Raw genomic sequence first — 19,267 nt, 5'->3', positions numbered from 1 at the left:
TCTCTCTCTCTCTCTCTCTCTCTCTCTCTCTTTCTCTCTCTCTCTCCCTCGACCGGCGTTCCAACGAACGTGACAGAGTTCCGGCAACGCGGAGGCGTCAACGAAACCGCACGATGGACGCAATCGCGACACACTGCACCAGCGGCCGGCGAATGACTGACTGACTGGCTGCCGGCACACGCCGGCTCGCATACCCGTCCGCGTACCCCGTCGACTCCCGACTCCGGCCCCGGTATCGGAGGAGACCGTCTAGCCGCGAGTAACGATGACTGGAGGTCCGAGGCGAATGAATGTTAATGAAAAACTCCTCGGACTTTTTCGGAAATTTTGCCGGAAACTCGAGTGTCTCGAGTGTTTAGGTAACGATGTAATAGGTTATGATGAATCGTGCGAAAATAATCGAGTGAAAGGGCAAACCGAAGTCCCGAGGTTGCGCAGAGTTTGTCGCGCAAATTGAAATCGAGTCGGATCCGATACGGATCGAATCGGACGCGGATCAACACGCGGGAATTTAGACCACGAAATCTAGTCGACGATGAAGGATTAACGGAACTGAAATGTAGCTGAAATGTAGATATCCCCTCCGACTGTCGAAAGATTGATTGATTTGACTGCGCAACACAAGTAATTTGGCAGAAAGTTAAGTAGACGATGGGTAATTAAATAATAATAACAATAATATGTCGCGTCAACTTTGTAATCGTCTCACTGAACTAGATTTGGATCTCGTTTTATGTACGCTGAACAAGATCGTTACTCGGGGAGTCGAGTGTTCTCTTGAAAAGACGCAAATTTCGTCGAACATCCGGCGTTACGATGCAAAATGTAATTTTCGCGCACAATCAGATGAAATTTGTCGTGGCTTCTACTGTTTCGGTACTCACCGACTGCTCCTGCTTCGGCAAGTCGGAAGTGCAAAATGCAGCTACAACTGCTATTATGTGGGCGATATTTTGCTCGGTACTCTTGGCTTCCACGAGATCTTCATTTTTCGCGGTTGTTTAACAACACCAACGCGTTTAACAATAATAATGCCGACGTGCGTGACGACTCTCCTTTGGCGAGTCGACGAGTCGATAATTTGAACCTTGAGTTGCCGACACAACACGACGAACACGCGGCATTTCACTCGGCACTCCCGACGCTCGCGATTTTCACTTTCGACTGTTGACTGTTTCGACTCAATGGCACTCGGTTACGAGGAACCCGCGAAACTCACGACAAAAGCCACGGCGACGATCATTCGCGCGTGAAAACTCACCTCCGACAAACTGCAATCGCGGCAACTGCTCGTACGAATCGTCCATCTTGCAACGGTTGCGATTCTCGAACCGATCGATATTATCGATATGTCCGACAAGTCGACTCATACATATTGAAAATTTCGCGTGCACTTTAGAGCGAGATATAACCGAGTGAGATATAATCGTAATGTTATTCGAAGAAACTATATTATGTATGTCATGTTACGTTATTATGCAGTCAAACGATTGTTTACAGATATATCGTGATGAAAATGTTCAATTTTCGTGTGGTAGCGCCATGTCGTTTCAGAATGAAGTCTGTTCTTTTTAACTTATTAACTGCAACGAAACTTTGTTCCTTCTCGTTTCAACTCTTTGTTTTATTCTAACGGCAAAAAGTATAACCTAATTCAAATTTGAGACAAATCTCAAATTCATTCGCTGCCATCTGACGAAACGAATTCTCGACACTCGACGCTAATATTAAGTTGATTCCGGAACTTTCTCACAAGCACTGGACGAGTATTAACACGAAGAAAGCACTTTTCACATGAAACGTGTCGTCAAATAAAAAGTAAAATTAAATAATTGTAACGGTTACGCTCTTGTTCAACGGGAAAAGACATCTCAGTCAGCCCAACAATGGTTGCGTTCAGAAAACAAAGCGCTCACTGAGCGCTTAGTAACTATTGGTCCTTACTGTTAGATCCTTACATTCAGACCAATAACGTTGACGAATTACTCAACCGTTGTGTTTTCTGAACGCAGCCAATGATACATTCTGTTGCTTCGATAAGACCGCACTTTTCGCCGCTTTAGTGTAACTAATCTCGCGTAAATATTACAATAAAACGGAAGCAACAAACCTGAAAAATATCGGTCATCGCGTGGTGCTCATCGTGCCGCGTTTTAGCCGACCTGTAAGCAGCATCTTGCGGCGAATTATGACAACCGAGTGAATGCAGATGCGTAGAAAATCTCGAAAGCGACCGTGACCACCGACAAGGTAATATAAAGACTGACAGCCCTGGGTAAATTTTCGTATCAGCCAAGGGAGACTCAAAGGGCCCACAGGTAATTGAAGAGCGATGATAATACCGACTGCTTTAACTACGCTCAAGATAATACAGCTAGCAACTATTGCCGGTACAGTCGTGGACAGAAAGGTTGTCAGGTTTTTTATAGTGAGTTTCGGAACGTATTCTGTCTTGACGAGAATGAGAGCTTCTGCTCTGACACGCCTGCGCAGTCATCGATTGAAGAATAGAGAAAATGTGTCATTTAAGGGTCTACAGGAGCCAGAGACAAATCCAGCGTTGACTTTGGAGGTCTCGTGTGGCGAGATCGCGAACCAACACCGTGCGCGCGAGCATAAGAGCAGGAGGTTGGGTCAAGTCAGTTTGACAAGGACGAACAATCGATCGCACCGTCCTTGTCTTACTCACTCGAGCATTTCGCCGGCCGATACACGGCAAGAAAATGCTTTTCAGGCTTTTGGGTGAGTGAGCTAAGTGTCGCAGCGACTCACGTGCAATACCATTTTACAAATTGACGTATTTTGTCTAACTGACGTTATATATCACCGCCAAATTATTATAGCATGTTCCTTATATTATTTCCGAGATCCCCACAAAGCCAGATTTTGCAATCCGGCCGTCTAAAATTTATGAAAAATAAATGAAGCGTCCGCCGTACCAAGCATTGCAGCGAATCACTCCAAAAATTATCTTACAAGATGCAAAATTTCGCCTCGTTGACGATACGTATAATTGCTAAACTGTTACAGCATCTTCCTTGAACTATCCCTGAGGACCTTACACAGCCAGATTTTACAATCCGGCCGTCCAAAATTTATAATATATAAATAAAGTATCAGCCGTACCAGGAGTTGCAGCAAGTCAGGTGGAATACCATTTTACAAGAAGCAATATTTTGCCTTATTGACGTAATATATGATCATGAACTTGTTATAGCATCTTCCTACAATTATTTCCGAGATCTGTACAGAGTTAGATTTTACAAATAGGCTATCAACAATTTATTATACATAAATAAAACGTCAGCTGTACCAAATCGCAGCGAGTCAGGCGGAATACAATTTTACTAGAACAGATTTATTGCCTCGTTGACAATATATATAATCGCCAAATTATTATGGTATTTTCCTTGAACTATCCCCGAGAACCCTACAAAGCCAGATTTTGCAATCTGGCCGTCAAAAATATATCATACATTAATAAAGCGTTCGCTGTACTAAGCGTCGCTGAGAGTCACTCGAAATATTATTTTACGAGATGCAATATTTCGTCTCTTTGACGATACGTATTATTACCAAATTGTTACAGCATCTTCTTCGTACTATACCCGAGATCGGTACAAAGCCGGATTTTGCAATCCGGTCGTCAAAAATGTATAATATATAAATAAAGCGCCCGTCGTACCAGTATGTATCTCCGAACCGGTCGAAGTACAAACGAAATGTAAAGTGGTACAAACGGGTACAAACGATTATCTATCGAACCCCGTTGTCCGTTTTAAGATATCTTAAAAAATAGCGGAAGTACCATTTTAGCGTTACATGACAGAAATTGAAAATTGCTGTATCTCCGAACCGGTCGAAGTACAAACGAAATGCAAAGTGGTACAAACGGGTATAAACGATTCTATATTGAACCCCGTTGTCCGTTTTAAGATATCTTAAAAAATAGCAGAAGTACCATTTTAGCGTTACATGACAGAAATTGAAAATTGCTGTATCTCCGAACCGGTCGAGGTACAAACGAAATGCAAAGTGGTACAAACGGGTACAAACGATTCTCTATCGAACCCCGTCGTCCGTTTTAAGATATCTTAAAAAATAACGGAAGTACCATTTTAGCGTTACATGACAGAAATTGAAAATTGCTGTATCTCCGAACCGGTTGAAGTACAAACGAAATGCAAAGTGGTACAAACGGGTACAAACGATTCTCTATCGAACCCCGTTGTCCGTTTTAAGATATCTTAAAAATAGCGGAAGTACCATTTTAGCGTTACATGACAGAAATTGAAAATTGCTGTATTTCCGAACCGGTCGAAGTACAAACGAAATGCAAAGTGGTACAAACGGGTACAAATGATTCTCTATCGAATCTTTTTTTTGGTAACGCAGGGGAATCCATCATGGATACCTCCGACCCTTTGGGGGAGGGTCGGGAGTTATGTCAGACTCACACTGACTAAAACCCCTGCGGAATGTCTACCATCGGACCGTTGTGAGGGGAGTTAGGGGAACTGCTCCCGCATTCCGTCCCCAACACCCCGGCCCCAGGGCTCTTCGGGAGCCCCACGCCATCGATTACCGCGCCCTGTCCCACGCAGGGGGTCCAGGGCGCTGTCCCCCGGTCGGTTCCCCGACCGGGTTCCCCGACCTTCCGATGATTACTTTGAAGGGGGGTCATTCACCCCCTCTCCGCGCCTCCTATTGCTCCCCTCCAAAGGAGAGGGGGCGGGGGAGTGGAGCCCAGCCCCAAACCGGGCTTCCACTCCTTCTTTTCCTACCCTATCCGACGCCTAGAGGGGTGGCGGGCGGGCATCACGCACCCATCGCTCCCCTCCCCGCGCGGTCCGAAGACGTGGCCGAGGCGGCCGAGGGGGTGGCCTCCGTCTAGCCCGTAGCCTATCCTCTTCCTCGGCCGGCGCCTCCTCGGGCTCGCTGCCAAAACCCGGGGAGCGCCGCTGCCTGTGGCGGTCTCCAGGGCGACGCTCCCACTCGGCGGCCTCTTTCCGCGACAGAACACTGGGACAGAAGGAGGCCACCTTTCCCCATACCTCCTCGTTCCCGCACATGGCTCTTGCCATGCGCGGAAGCGACAACTCATTCTCCCCGCACCCCACTGACCAGGCCAGGACACCGCGTTCCCTGCTCCAAGCTACACACTCGGCCAGGTGTGGTGCACGGTGTTGTCCGGCTCCGGGCAGTGGTGGCACCCGGTGGTGGGCTCCTTCTTTATCTGGTGCAGGTAATGACCAAAACATCCATGTCCAGTCATCACCTGCACCAGATGAAATGTAAGTCCGCGCCCCCTCCTGCCTGCAAATTCTGCAAGGCAGGGGCGGATAGCCGTCGTCATCAGCGGCCCGAACTCCCGCGGAGCAGACATCGCGTCCGCCCACCGCTCCAGAGTTCGGGCAGCCACCCGGGATCTCAGGGCCGTTAATTCCCTGGCCGTTAATTCTCCCGTTTCGCGGAGCTCCTTGAGAGGATACTTCGTTCCTCGGCAAGGTTCTCCACGGGAGGAGTGAGCCGACCAGGGTCGTCGCCGCCATATATGAAATGGAGCGGAACCCCCGAATCGGCCTCACAGCCACCGCCCTCAGCGCTTGGCGCATTAGGCGTTTGCTTTGAGCGGTGGCCAACAATTGGGGCGTCCATATTGGCGCCCCATAGAGGGCGATCGAGAGAACCACTCCAACATATAGGCGGCGCGCGTGCCAACCCGGACCCTCTAGGTCTGCATTAGTCTGGCTAGGGCCAGACCTGCCTTTCTGATCCGGGGGGCCAGATCCCTGAAATGGGCCCTGAAGTCCCACCGGCCGTCCAGTGTCAGGCCCGGATACTTTATGCTGGGCACGACGCGGACGCAGACTCCGTCCACCACGACCTGGGTCTCCGGTGGCGCCTCACGGTTGCCGTCGTGAAAAAAGACGGCCTCCGTTTTTTGGGGCGCCACCTTCAGACCCAGGTCACGAATGGTGCCCACCACCGACGCCAAGGCCACCTCCGCGTAGAGGCGGGCCTCCCACCAGTCCTCCCCCCCGGCTAGCACTAGGGTGTCATCTGCGTAGCAGATGACGTGGCAGCCTGAGGGGAGGGGGGTTCGCAAAACCCTATCGAACGCGATGTCCCATAGCAGGGGGCCCAGACCGGACCCTTGTGCGTGCAATATTTTTTATTGCATTGTTATAATACTTAATTTGTTACAATAACAAGTACAATAACAAGTAAAATATAACAATAACAAGTAAAATAACCATATAACTCAGTTTTCTAATAAATAGTGATAAATTTTATTTATAAAAATTTATTATTTTATTAAAAAATTTTTCGAACGAAAGTTGCATGGTTTGAAGGACGACACATGACGGAAATGTGGACTTGACCTTGAGTGACCTTGTCAAAATCAGGCCAAGGTCATTAATGTTTTTTTAAATAGAAACTACGATTTTTTATTACATATTCTTGTAGCTTATCTCGAGAGCATTCCAAAACACTCTAACAAAGTTACATTTCATCGAGTACTTTCCGAGTTATGAGGCTTGGAACTTAAGGCAAGACCGATCACTGATCCGACCAATTAAGGCAAGATCAATTCGAATATGTCTTTAGCCGTTAATAAGTCTTGGCCTTAGAAGTACGAAATAAAACCTCCTTGCTTTTATTACAATATCCTGTAAGTTAGCAAATATTCTTCACACATACAAACATAGTATTATTATATTTTTATTGAGTAGTGCACTGAACAACTATCACATTGTTCTGAGAGTTTTCTCATTTAGAGCGACGAAACAAATGTATTTTATGAATTTTTTTTTCGCGCAGATAGAAAATTTCACGGATGTAATTGTTTTTGGAGATTATTTAATACTGTATGAAAAATATTTATTAACTTACAGGATATTGTAATAAAAGCAAAGAGGTTTCATTTCGTACTTCTTGATTCTGTTACAATATTCTTTTATATTTCATACTACATCCTTGTATAACTTAAAATTATTCTTAAAATATTATTAAACAATTCAATAATCAAACCTGTGAACCTGCCCGACTCCGCAAAATAATTAATAAAATATATTTCATTTTCTTGGCGCCGAATATTATTAATACTATTACAAATAATATTACAAATGATATAAATTTTTACAAATAATAAAATTTGTAAAAATTTATATTATTTGTAACATTATTATACAATTACAAATAAAATTACAAATAATAATATTACAAATAATATATACAAATAATAATATTATTAATAATAAAATATTATTTGTAATAATTTCGGTGCGCCGAGTAGACAAAACTTTCAGTATTGTCATAGAGAGGAAAGGAGAGAGAGAGAGAGACGTTTGCGCCCGCGATTCAGATTATGGGCAAGAAAGAATTAGGCTCGCTGAGCGAGAACGAAAGCGACAAGGAGGGAATGATATTCTCTCTCTTTCTCTCTCTCTAGCTCGCTCGGCGCGTCAACAATTGCCGATCGCGTGGCTCACACGGATTGACCGAGCTGGCTGTGTGCGTGCATGGGGGGGGGGAATCCTCGTGCAAGCCCGTCACCAATTCGCATCACTGATACCAATGATGTCAAAACCGAACAAGCTGCGGACAAGCGTAACTTGTAAATACCAGAGATCAACTGTTTATCAGGTCATAGACAATTAATATGACGAGATACCCGCGGAGACCCGTGTACTTCTCTTTCGTCTTTGCGTACAATTGCGATCAATAAAAAATTTTCATGAATTGTTCGGTTTTGACATCATTGGTATACGTGTGTACGTGTGTGTGTATGTGTACACGTATAATTGCGATATATACTTATCACGTTAGCATTGATCATTTTTATTCATGCTAAAAGAAATAAGTATGATTATGTAAAGAATTTGTCTGCATATTATTATACATTCTACATAGTTTTCCCTGTGATAGCAAAAATAACACTTGAACAACCTCTACGTTTATATCACAAAGCCTGATCCACTGCACTACTGAAGCAAATTGGTAATTCTTCTGCTATAACGACATTAACAGAAAAGACTAAACTTCAAACTGTATTTCTCAAAAACGTTTAAGATTTATACCGTTTTTGGATAGCATTTGTTACTATTACATCAATATTATACTTTTCTAAAAGCAAAATCGCGCGGTGATTTCAAGGATGAAGATTCCTCTTGTATGAGATATTAATTATTCATTCTTTATTAATGGGAGAAGATTTTCCTTTGATTTAAATGTTCAAGAAAAGTTATTTGTTCTCTGAGAATCTTTCAATTTTTATGTTCGTGAAAAGTTATAAAATTCGTAAAGGAAGAAAAAGTTATAAAATTCGTAAAGGAAGAAAATTATTTTACTACTTACCTGTTCAAGAGTTGCGCATAAGAGATATTTTAACAAATCTGAATCTGAATCAGTCAACAAATTAAATTTTTCATTCAAAGAAGCATATGTAGGGTAAGCATAAGTAAGATAAGTATAAATAATAAATTAAATATTATTCTCTGAATATAATAATAAATAAATATTTTTTTCTTTAGCTGAATCATCGAAGTAAATATTCTATTATAAATTGACTTTCCGGATTACAATATTAATTTGATTTTTCAGAGTACGCTTTAAAATTGACTCTTCGGAATACGCTATTAAATTGACTTTTCGGAGTACACTTTTAAATTGACTCTTCTGACTACACATTTTTAGTTCATTCTGGAGTACATATTTTTTAATTAACTCTTCGGAGAGAAGAGAAGAGAAACATTATATATTTTATTTAAAAAATCGTAATTTTTGCAGAAAACTGATTGATGAAGAAAAAAATTAATTCACGACCTCAACGAAGATCTTAAAAAAATTACTGCAAGAAATGAAGTTGTTGTTATTATATACCATATTGCACAATATTAAAACATATGCGCAATAATTATCTATAATTTGCATATATGGGCGTTTATGTAATTACAAGTAATATAAAAGTCATGACAAATTAATGTGGCCGCGCGTTATCTCTGTCGCGTCATTGCTAGAAATCATCCGAACTCTCGAAATTATTTTCTTCCCGAATTATGAATATAAAACAATGTGGAAAGGAAAACAAGGGGGTGAAAGGGGGGATGACGTCTGCCTTACGATAACATCGCTGCTAGCTCGCTTTGTCGCGATTGTCTATTCACTGGTGGTGAGACAAAGACCGATTCTTCGTTTTTATCTAACTAATCTAGCTCACTCGTGAACATAGCACAGAACAGAACCAAATAATTATGGACATAGCACGGAATAGTACCAACAAATCGTGGACATTGGCTTAGTAGTTCATGTCCATGAAAAATGGACCCAGTTAGCGCTGCGAATCAGCCAACTTTTCCATAACGCTGTAAATGCAGCCATGCCCGCTCTCAGGCTTCTCTCTGCTGTGTAAATGCAGCCATGCCTGCTCTCAGGCTTCTCTCTGCCAACAGTCTTTGTAGTATCTCGTCGGTGCCGTAGCGAAATGACCGACCGGACAGTCCGCGGTGCGGAACACATGTACATAGGGGGCGTAATCATCGTCGGCCAGCCTATCCGCAAGGAGAGTACGGCGTGACGTAAACGACGATCCAAACAAGTATCAGCTGTGTTGCAGTCATTGTTCCCTGGCTTGCCATCCGTTTCGGTAGGCGTACGAACGGCTTCGCTTCTCTGTGTTCTCCGTGTTATCTCCGATCGAGTGGAACGACATCGGCAAGACGGCTGCGAGAGTGACGACCCTGTGATCCGGACGGGACACGCGACAAGTCGTACGAGCGCTTTTAGGTTCTGGGCACGGCAAGTGGCGAGGAGAAGAAAAAAAAGAGGGGAGGCTAGGACGGGACGAGGACAGGATCTTTTTTCGTTCTCTTAACGCAATCGTGGCTGCGTGCGTGCTCAGGAGCCCCCGACCCCAGCTCCGGCCGCCGATCACCGACGATAACCACCCACGGGAGACAATAATCGTGTGAAAAACGGGGCGGTACGCGCATAAGCCTGGCCTCGAGCGGCGAGTCGGACGACGGTGGACTCGCTCCGCCACCGTGCAAAAGGTCCCGTAGTAGTTCTCAGCCGGCTAGCGTACCACCAGCGGACGAGAACCACTCTTCCTCTAGCCTGGACATGGATAATTATCGGTAACGTGTAGTCCCTTCTCTCTCCTTTCTCTTGCTCTTTCTCTCTCTCTCTCTCTCTCTCTCTCTCTTCCTCTCCCTCTCTCTGTGTCTCTGTCGCCCCCTGCTTTCTGTTTCTATCTCTCTCGCTCTTGCTCACATACTCCCTCCCTCCTTCTGTTCTTGCTTTCTGTCTCTGCCTCGCTTTCTATCGCATTTTTTTTCTCTTTCTCTTTTAAATTCTTTCAAAATTTCTCTTTCAGTGCGCGAATGCATTGATAGAGTGACAGAATTTTTTTTTTTCGCTCGCATCGTCCTTGAATTTTCTCGTACGATCATTGTGATTTCCAAAATCACGGATTCACCGTTTTCATTCCGTATATGTCGTGTCCTTCGCACGATTTTCTTGTTTATTTAGCTCCTTGCCATCTTTTTCTGCTCCCTCTCTCTCTCTCTCTCTCTCTCTCTCTCTCTCTCTCTCTCTCTCTCTCTCTCTCTCTCTCTCTCTCTCTCTCTCTCTCTCTCTCTCTCTCTCTCTTTGCTGCTGTCACTTTTCTTTCTCTACCTCTTCCTGCATTCCCCCATTTTCTCCACCTAATATGCATCTCACAACAAGACTTTTAAATAGACTTCTCAAGACTTTTAAAGATTACTATGAGAAAACATTTCTTCTGAGATAGGACTTGCCGATTATTATGTCATTGTGTTAGTATTGTGGCATTGTCAGTATTGCCATCATGGATAACATTCCAGTATGCGCTACAGCTTAATGCAACAGCAAGCCGCAAACAGTGGCGTATCTTCTGGACTACAACAGAATGGAGACACAGCAGATTCTGGTGGATCGCAAATTGCCAATGGCAATTTGTTGCCAGAAACAGATAATGATGTCAGTGGTGTGAATGGGGAAGCAAATCCAAGTTCAGGACCTCCAAAGATAATGGACAAAACTAATCAGGACATTGTGAGACTGATCGGACAACACTTGAAGACAGTTGGTTTAGAGTATGTAACACTTTATAACTTTTTAATATTTTAATATGCTAATCAAATAGTCTTGTTTAGAAAAGAAAGATAACCTATACACTATTTCCATAGTGTAGCAGTATTAGAACACATACGTAAATTATTACTGATAGCTATTATTATAATGATTATCATACTTAGTGTATAAATATATACATAATAATTATTACTGATTATTAATGATTATTATTAATTATTATATAATAGCAACTAAGTATGACTTTGTAATATTGTTGCAGTTTGCATATGCGTTCTAATCTTGGTAGGCTATGGAGATAGGAGAAGGATGGAGTAGGTCATTTTTCTTTATTATCGTAGTCATTTCTTGATTACTAATTGGAATTTCATAGATAGAATCACATTCTTTACTGTCTTTATTCTTGCGTATGCATGAAGAAGATGGTATCAAACTATCTGCATCTCATCCTACATAGTGGGAGAAAGCTAATTATAGAACTTTGAAATACATGTATATCTGTCAGTTATATTTACTTTATAACAGCAGGCAATGTAAAAATGGCAAATGGCATTGAAAATATTCAAGCTCATTGAAACCTCAAATGTTTATGTATATTTGGTTTAGTTTGAGTAATATTACGTTTATAAAATTTCGTAATTATAAGATACTTTAATAATAATAAAAAATATAACAAAAGCCAATATGTTCACCATCGCGACATATAAATTGATACAGATAAGATATTGACACATTTGTTGTAACACTTGTTACACCTTGTTACGTCGATATTTAATGTAGATTCTCAAAGAACTATGTGACTTCATAAGATTGTATGCTGTGCAACACAATTAATAACAATATAACGAAAAAAATATCACTTTCAGTCGTACTGCGGATCTGCTCATGCAAGAATCAGGATGTCGACTAGATCATCCCGCTGCGGCAAAATTTAGACAACACGTTATGGACGGCGACTGGAGCAAAGCGGATCACGACCTCAATGAACTCAAGTCTTTTCTAAACAGTGCAAACCAAAGTTTAGTGGTGAGTTCTTACCTCCACCTCCACATAACTATACGATAGTCAGATACTTAATTTTAACAATATGTTTTACATCCGCAGGAGATGAAGTTCTTATTATTGGAACAGAAATATTTGGAATACTTAGAAGAGGGTAAAGTATTGGAAGCATTACAAGTATTACGTAACGAGCTTACACCTTTGGGCCATAATACCGGTCGCGTTCATCAGTTGTCCGCATTTATGATGTGCAGTGGACGAGATGAATTACAGGTATATTTTATTTTAGATACGGAATATGATGTTAAAACATTAAAGTGATTAAAATATATAACGCTTCGAACAAATTTCTGTACGCGTTTGCGTTAACACATTTCCGCAAGGATCGATTCTTGTAAGATTATCCTTGAGATATCTTCAAAATTCTGATTTATAACTAAAAATTCGATCACTTTGACAAATGTATATATGTATATTTCGACAGATACGTGCAGGCTGGGATGGTAAAGGACCAGCTTCCAGAGCTGCTCTTATGGATAGACTACAAAGATACCTGCCACCCTCCATTATGTTACCACCGCGCAGACTTCATTCTTTACTTTGTCAAGCTGTGGAAATGCAAAATCAACAATGCACGTATCATGTAACACATACGCAGGTATATTGATGAGTTCTATCGTTATTAAATTAAATTTTAAATTATTTTCTTTCTTTCCTTTATAATATTATATTACTGTGATACGCATGTACGCACACATACACACATATGCGAGCGCGCGCGTGCGTGTACAGTTGAAATTATTACAGAAATCAAAAGAAAGATAAATTTAGTGAGATAAATCTCTCTACTGCTCTGCTGAAATTACCAATCATTTTCCTTCCAAAGCAGACAAGTCTAGAAAACGTCTCTCTGCTTGTGGATCACAGCTGTAGCAAGGAAGAATTTCCGTGCCATACCATACAAATACTCAATGACCATTGCGACGAAGTTTGGTATTGTAAATTCTCGCCCGATGGTCTCAAACTCGCCACAGGTTCTAAAGATATGACTGTAATTATATGGGATGTAGATCCAGTAAGTATATATCAATACATCGTGCTGAAAATCGTCGATACAGTATTTTATATCTTGGAGGAAGAGAAACCGATGCACGTTTCCCTTCAGTTCTTCTTTATCGAAATCTTGGAATTTCCAAATATTTCAAACCAACATATACCGCGTTAACTACAGCGATTGATTATTATGTTAAATATGAAATTGATGGTTGTGTGTTTGGAAATTTTGAAAGATAAATTGAAAATTGAAGTAACTTATATCGGCTGTTTCTCTCCCAAGTCATACGTTTTGCCTTCTTCGGTTAAGTACCTCGGTGAACACTTATCTGAATATGATGCAGGAAACGTTGAAAGTAACACATAGAAAAACACTCGAAGGACATACATATGGCGTAGCGTTAATCACTTGGAGCCCCGATAGCACTCATCTGATCGCTTGCGGTCCTGAGGATTGCCCCGAGTTGTGGCTCTGGAATGTTGACACGCCAGATTGTGAGTTACGTGTAAAACTAACTCAAAGTACGGATGACTCGTTAACGGCCTGCGCATGGCATCGTGATTCGAACAAGTTCGTCGCGGGAGGTCTCCGTGGTCAATTCTACCAATGTGTACGTGTGCATCTTTAGAAATCATTAGTAATAATTACAATTTGCGATATTCGATATAATAGGATATGTGTAATGAGAAGATTTCTGCGAGACGAAAATTCATTCAATATGCATATTGAATATGCTGTTTGAAGTATTCGATCGTAGTGTGTAAATTTGGCAATTTTAACCAATTTAGGATATGGATGGCAATGTTTCTGAGACGTGGGAAGGGATAAGAGTAAAATGTCTATGGTGTCGAAACGATGGCAAAACAGTCTTAGCGGCCGATTCACATCATCGAATTCGCGGATACAACTTCGACGATTTATGCGATTTCACAATGTATGTTCTCTATAAAGACCTGTGAGACGTGGGTTGCCCGACTGCTTCGTCTAGCAAGAGTTTTAATAGGATTCTCCCGTGAACTGTATTACAGATTACAAGAGGATCATCCTGTCATGTCATTTAGCGTAAATAAAACTGATCGACTTGCGTTACTTAACGTTGCGAATCAAGGTGTTCACCTTTGGGACTTACATGATAGATGTCTTGTAAGACGTTTTCAAGGTGTCACTCAGGGACATTTCACTATTCACAGCTGTTTTGGAGGAGTTAATCAGGACTTTATTGCATCTGGCAGTGAAGGTTTGTCATGCATGATGAAAAAAATGTATTTTTGCACTTACCTATACCTTTTGTTTCGTACGGAGTCGAAATCGCGAAAAAGAACAACGTCATAATAATATTTCTTCATTTTATCATAGACAATAAAGTATATGTATGGCATATCAAAAGAGAACAACCTATAGCGACCCTCATAGGACACAGTAGGACAGTCAATTGTGTTTCGTGGAATCCCGTTTATCACCAAATGATGGCTTCCGTATCGGATGATTGTACAGTAAGGATATGGGGTCCAAGATCAGCCTGTCCGGAAGGATCCGATTACGATAAAGCTGGTAAGTGTTTCAAAATGCTATGAGTGTCGTAATTGTGTCTTGAATAAAGCATTGCTCGTTTATCGAGAAAAAACAAGCGTGTGTACGTATGTGTGTAATTTTTCCTTTTCTCACATATTTTGTCATTGTTTTCAGCGCTAGAAGCTCCCCCTTCAAATATTGACATCTGGCGCGCAATGGTATCGTAGCGAACTACAGCGCATCAGGGTTCCCATGACCTCATGGTGTTCAAAAGACTGTCGTGTTGATTGTCATACTGACATTTTTCTGCCTTCTGCAGTTGCCCTTCTATACCTCACTACTGTCGCTCTTAGCCACCATCCAATGCGTACGGAGATAATAGGAGGGATGTATATGTTAGCAACAACTGCTAACCATTAAAAACCGAAGCCAACCATCGAGTGTAATTTTCACATTTGTGCATATATACTTTTTGTTTCATATTATCTTACGGATTTTATATACATCATGGAATTCGTTGTGTTATCTCGATTGAAAACGTTGAGTGATTTAATTACGAGAACTAATAATCGAGAATACGGTATAATACGGTATAATATAATAAAGTAATGTTATACGGCAGAGTAGAAAATGAAGAAAATTCCGTCTTAGAGAATTGGTGTCTAAAGATAAAATTATATCCAACAACAAACGGCAACATATTGTGCATGGAATGAATCCACATAATAATCTTGGAACAATATCGTAGAGATATTATGTTTCGACGAGAATTTTGTCAGATTTGACTCTAATTGTACTAATAAGCACTGTAAAAAGATACCACAGTCTCGGGTCTAGAGTTTTATTCGAAATTGGTCATCTCGATTAGTGATATATATATATACATTATTTTAATGTGTTATGTTTTGCAGTTTTCGTCTTTTCTTAAGAGACTGTATAAATTTTCAAGTATGTATCGTAATCTTGTGAGGGATTATCGGAACTTTTGGCGGACTGAGCGGGAATTCGAAAATGTTTAGTGGAGAAATAAATATTTTGCTGCGTTTCTAGTGCAGCGTAACGAACTACAGAATTTAAAGAGCGATATTTGTAAATGTGTGAAATCTTTTCCTTCTATTTGTTCAAGCATTTATAAAGAAAAAAAAGAAAAAAAAGAAAAACACGATGATATATCAATTTTTAGTTGGATTTATAATCGTGTGATTTGCATGAAAAAAATTATCCAGTCTATGTGTATTATCGAGAAGGTCTCTAGGGAATGGGGATCGAGTGCGCTCCGAGTTTTATCGATACCATCCGCAGCGTGTTCGAAACTTGCAGTATTATGAGTATTGTGAAGCGTAACGGTATCTAATCACAAATCGCAATCTCACAAGGGTTTATCGGTCTTTTGCGGATTGAACGGAAAAATTCGATGAAGAAATACAAATTTTGCTGCTGCTTGTGATATTTTTATCGCAGCATGACAAATCATACTACGCTAGCTTTAAGGGAATGAGTGGGTTTATTTACATGTTTTCTCATTTCATAATGTTAAACATTAATGTTAAACATTTCATAATGTTAAACATTTCATAATGTTAAACATAAGGCAGCGAATAGAACTTTTAAAATCGATGTTACTTTTGGCACTGCAAAATCTTGGCAACAATCTCCCATTGGAAATTCATACTAGTCGACTGCTCCTCGCTGTTGTTACCATTCTTTGACTTTATGAGTTCGTTTCCTCGATCGTTTATGCTTTACGATGTGACATGTTTTGCATCTCCAATCGATTGCTTTCTATGAATTTTTCCGCGCTTTCTGATCTTGAGAATCCTTGTTAAACGATCATATCCTTATAAATAAATGGTTTTGAAATTCTAGATTATAAATTGTGGGCACATGTGTATACTCAAGTGGTATATCTGCATCTTGAGTGCATGAAAAAAAAAAGTCCAATACCTACGTCTTCATTGTTTACGATTGTATAAGTGTGAGTTTATAAGCATTTCAAGATTTGTGTGTATGTATGTGTTTGTGCGTATAACATATATACTATGAATTGATTAACTGATATTTTAAATAACATTTTAGGATTATATAAAGAATGAAATTTATGACTGAACTTAAGAAATTTTTAGAAATTCTGAAACATTTACAAATTCTAAAACTTCTATAACTGGAAACTGAATAAATGAACAAATGGAATCAGTCCTTTTTCTTCCGAGGTACAGATACACATCTGTACAAAGTTTATACACACATATATATGTATATGTGTGTGTATATATATACATATATATTTACCTGTATATTCGTTTTACGTTTCAAGGTACTCATAATAATTTCAAAAAGACACCTCATCTTTCGATTATATTTTATTCCAACAGATTTTAGGTGGTATCGATGTTACTTGGTATGTACTCGTTTTTTCGATTCTTGCAATTCTTTGCAGATGACAAATCCACGATTTTTGGAGGCATTATTCACGATTTAAATTGAACGATATTTAAATATCGAAATAAGAGAGATTGCGACTCATGATTACATATTGATGAATTCGGCTTTGTCTTTAGGCGTCTATTAGGGAACTGTACGAATAGTGACCTAGAGTTCTAAAACGATGGATAACGAGTTTGGTAGATTGTGCAAAATGCATAAGTGAATTTCACCATTCGTGTAGTACCCTTGTGATTGCCACAGGCAGATCTTTAACTAATGGACCGCCCCGCACCACTCTATTATTGTTATTAATATTATTTTTTATTATAATTATATTATTATGTACGTCATTAGGCTATATAATTTTTTCTTCAGTCGAGCATTTAACGTGAATAACGAAAATGTTTTTAAGTGAAATTTAATTTATTTATGTGTAATTAAACAATTTGTGAAATGACAAACATACATAGGTAATGTTGAAGAATTACGAATGTTGTACTCGTCTTATTAACTGCCATGAATCGAAGGATGTAATGTGTTCTTTTTCGTCACTTATAACTTGACAAATGGTTATAGTAGATACATTACGCAGTATTACTAGAATGAGAAGATCGGTGTAGCGACGATACACAATATTCAAGAAGATTCTTAGATTCGCTTCTTTTTTTTCAAATTATTGTCTGCACTCTCATAAACATAGTTTTTTAATTCTGAAGATTACACGTGAAGAAAAATTGGAATACAGAAAATAAAATTTTGACAGAGATACACACTTAGAACACAATGGCAATTAACGGGATGAGTATATTAAAGAAAAAAAAACGTTCAATTTATTTTACTGTCCGGAGTAAACAAGAAGTCTGAGAATATCGAGAGATGTAGGATATACCTATATATATATGTAAACTTGTACAAACAAAAAAAAAGAAGAATAATAATACCTTTGCAACATGTACAACTATTAAACACATTTACATGCAAAGAAAACTTCTGTAGTTGATGATTCTAATGTTAAAACAGGAAATAACGTAATGTCAGTCACACTATTATCATTTGCATTTAGCAACATTTACCTCTGGTGCCTTAGCACTTTACGATCCGAACGAAAATTCATAAATCTCTCGCGTAATTCAAAACGTTATTTCACTCGTGACGCGACGGATTCTACAGTCCTGGGTATAACGAAGCTGTATAGTAATAATTCCAACAAGCTACCTTTATAAATATCCTTTAAAATTCACTCGCATATGCATACTTGAATTAATCTTACGCATTCTTACGTTAGCCCGATACACATGAAACTTCAACTAGATACTACGAATCCACTATTGTATAACGTTGAATGTTGAATTGTCCGTTTGTTATAAGTATTTGTATATCTACCGTTGTACGATACTCTGAGAGAGAGAGAGAGAGAGAGAGAGAGAGAGAGAGAGAGAGAGAAAGCAATAATAATAGCTTCCGAAATTTTTAATTTTCATAGATAAATGTGCAAAAACGAAATGGTTGTGTATAATGAAGAACGAATTAGTGTATTACTATACGGTCAAATATCTCGATTTATCTTTTATCACTAGACAAATAAAGGCAAAGCTCTCAATTGTACTTTTAACTTTGTGATAAAGTATACGTTCATCGCATCAAATTGCGTTCACATATATAACGCGTATTCTACAGACTATGTCCGAAATTAAATCACGATTTTTTCAGACGCAGATTCTTTGGCGAATTTAATGTCGATTTTCTCGTGGCGAAAATGTCAAAAGTGCACTTTCGAAAACTTGTTTCACAAAATTTACCAGTGTTCTGATATTCTTTTACCGAAGAAACGTGGAACCGAAGAAACTTAAAATTGGTCAAAGAATTGGCATTTTTTTCTTTTTTCAAGAAGCTCGAATGGTGTCAAATGTTTTACATAAGTATGTTTCGATATAATTGATCTAGTTTAGTGACAGTGTGCGACGTGTGTTAAATTACATACTCGTGTTTCGGCTATAAATGAGGAGAACAGATCTTCAAGTCACTTTTTAACACAAATGAATTATAGTGATATGCAGATGTTTTATCACGTACATCTTCTTAACATAGGTAGTGAAAACGGTATATTTTAAGATAATCGATTATATGATATAGTGTCTGCTTATATATGATAGGGTG

The 19,267-nt window shown here is 39.8% G+C and overlaps 1 protein-coding gene across 2 annotated transcripts; it reads left to right on the top strand.

Annotated features, from left to right (window-relative positions):
- Window positions 1-9,587: 9,587 nt before the first annotated feature.
- Window positions 9,588-18,715, top strand: LOC105182247 (WD repeat-containing protein 26). Of its 2 annotated transcripts, none has more exons than XM_011139546.3 (11): window positions 9,588-10,139; window positions 10,869-11,120; window positions 11,985-12,144; window positions 12,223-12,393; window positions 12,605-12,778; window positions 13,010-13,195; window positions 13,518-13,784; window positions 13,963-14,108; window positions 14,203-14,411; window positions 14,531-14,725; window positions 14,861-18,715. In XM_011139546.3, the coding sequence occupies exons 1-11, from the start codon at window positions 10,126-10,128 to the stop codon at window positions 14,911-14,913; spliced, it is 1,827 nt and encodes a 608-aa protein (XP_011137848.1). In that variant the 5' UTR covers window positions 9,588-10,125; the 3' UTR covers window positions 14,914-18,715. The 2 variants fall into 2 exon arrangements, with proteins under 2 accessions (XP_011137848.1, XP_011137847.1); XM_011139545.3 differs by having other exon boundaries at window positions 9,589-10,139; window positions 13,007-13,195.
- Window positions 18,716-19,267: the final 552 nt, after the last annotated feature.

Source organism: Harpegnathos saltator, unplaced genomic scaffold (genome assembly GCF_003227715.2).
Source record: "Harpegnathos saltator strain DR-91 unplaced genomic scaffold, Hsal_v8.6 scaffold555, whole genome shotgun sequence".
NCBI classification, from domain to species: Eukaryota; Metazoa; Arthropoda; class Insecta; order Hymenoptera; family Formicidae; genus Harpegnathos; species Harpegnathos saltator.
Note: the sequence above shows the minus strand (reverse complement) of the source record. Positions and strands in the feature narration are given on the sequence as shown.

Bases quoted from the DNA above. Each gene is read 5' to 3' on its own strand.
- LOC105182247 (XM_011139545.3), top strand. The intron at 12,779-13,006 runs GTATATTGATGA...TTCCTTCCAAAG, and splicing joins ATCATGTAACACATACGCAG to CAGACAAGTCTAGAAAACGT. The intron at 13,785-13,962 runs GTACGTGTGCAT...TAACCAATTTAG, and splicing joins GTGGTCAATTCTACCAATGT to GATATGGATGGCAATGTTTC.